The sequence below is a fragment of the Merops nubicus genome, unplaced genomic scaffold, assembly GCF_000691845.1.
Source record: "Merops nubicus isolate BGI_N331 unplaced genomic scaffold, ASM69184v1 scaffold35926, whole genome shotgun sequence".
Classification (NCBI taxonomy): domain Eukaryota; kingdom Metazoa; phylum Chordata; class Aves; order Coraciiformes; family Meropidae; genus Merops; species Merops nubicus.
This window is the reverse complement of record NW_008616189.1, coordinates 1-1427: the sequence shown is the minus strand read 5'-3', so window position 1 is coordinate 1427 and position 1427 is coordinate 1. Positions and strand designations below refer to the sequence as shown.

At 57.9% G+C, this 1427-nt stretch overlaps 1 protein-coding gene across 1 annotated transcript in view; it reads left to right on the top strand.

The window, feature by feature from the left end:
- Window positions 1-1421, top strand: part of LOC103775326 (chromobox protein homolog 2-like) — a gene marked incomplete at both ends in the record, with an annotated part of 3218 nt that extends 1797 nt beyond the window's left edge. The window contains 2 exon segments of the mRNA XM_008942771.1: window positions 1-20; window positions 631-1421. The exon segment at window positions 1-20 is cut by the window's left edge and continues 18 nt beyond it. Coding sequence (XP_008941019.1) covers window positions 1-20; window positions 631-1421 — 811 coding nt within the window.
- Between the last annotated feature and the right edge of the window lie 6 nt (window positions 1422-1427).

Below are 1427 nucleotides of genomic sequence, written 5' to 3'. Positions count from 1 at the left end.
GCAGGCCCAGGAAGCATGTGGTGAGTCCGAGTGGTGGTGGAACCCCACAGCCACGATAACGCTGGAGGGGCTCCAGCCTTGGAAGGCACCAGCGAGTGTCCGCCCACAGCGCAGGGCACGGTGGATGCTCAGCCTCAGGAGGGCTGTGAGGACACAGCAACACCTGCTAGACCCCACTTCTGGGGGCTTTGAAGGTTACAGTGTCAGGTGGATGAGGGTGCCCATGAGGAGGATGTCTCTTCATCGCTGCTCTGGCGATGGCATAGGAGGAAACAGAGGAGTCCCCTGGCACCAGGGTGCTGGCAGGTATTTAAGCCTGGTCAGTTTTGTGCTGTATGCTCCCAAATTTGTTTCAGGGCAGAGGGTGAGCAGATCAGCCAACCTGGAGAAAGAACCTGTGTGTGTGTCTGAGGCACCTGGCCAGGCAACGCTGCATTTAAGCCTGGTCAGTTTTGTGCTGTACGCTCCCAAATTTGTTTCATGGCAGAGGGTGAGCAGATCAGCTAACCTGGAGAAAGAACCTGTGTGTGTGAGGCACCTGGCCAGGCAATGCTGAAGGATTTGCAATGCCCGTGAGGACTGTGGGAATTTGTGTTAACTCCTTCCCTGTCTCTCTCCATTGCTGCACAGGAACCAGAGCTGCCTGCAAAATCTAAGTCAAGTAGCTCCTCTTCGTCCACATCCTCCTCTTCCTCCTCCTCTGATGAAGAAGATGAAAGTGACCTGGAAGCAAAGAGAGGCCCCCGCAGCAGAGAGACTCACCCAGTACCACAGAAGAAAGCTCAGATCCTGGTGGCAAAGCCTGAAATAAAAGATGCTTCCAGGAAGAAGCGTGGGCGGAAGCCTCTTCCCCCGGAGCAGAAAGCAGCTCGAAGGACCGTGAACCTGACAAAGGTGCTGAAAACATCCCGGAAGGAGGTGGGTGGGAAGCTGATGGGGAAGCTGCAGCCCCAGCACAGCTCTCAGGGCTCAGGCATGGCTGTGCTGAAGGACTCACCGGGTACCTTGGCTGGGCTCAGCTCAGGAGGTTCTTCTGCAGAAAACCTGTCCAACATGTTGAAGAGCGGCTCCACCAGCCCGAACCGGGCCCAGATCAGCTGGCAGAGCTCCATCGTGCACTACATGAACAGGATGTCCCAGAGCCAGAGCTCGGCAGAGGCCTCGCCCCTGGGCAGGCTGGCGCTGAAGTCACAGACGTCCACTAAGAGCGGCTTAGGGCTGGACTTAAAAATGAGGAACCAGAAAGGGTCTGGAGAGCTCGGGCTGAGCACGCAGGGACCCAAGAACGCAAAGGCTCCTACCAGCAGTGCCGGCGGGGAACAGAAATCGGGGTTTGCCGCAGGAGGCCAAATGCTGCACAACGGCAGCAAGACGCCGGCGAGCTCGTCCGGGGCCGGCAACCCCCCGGCTTCCAGCCAGGAGCTGAA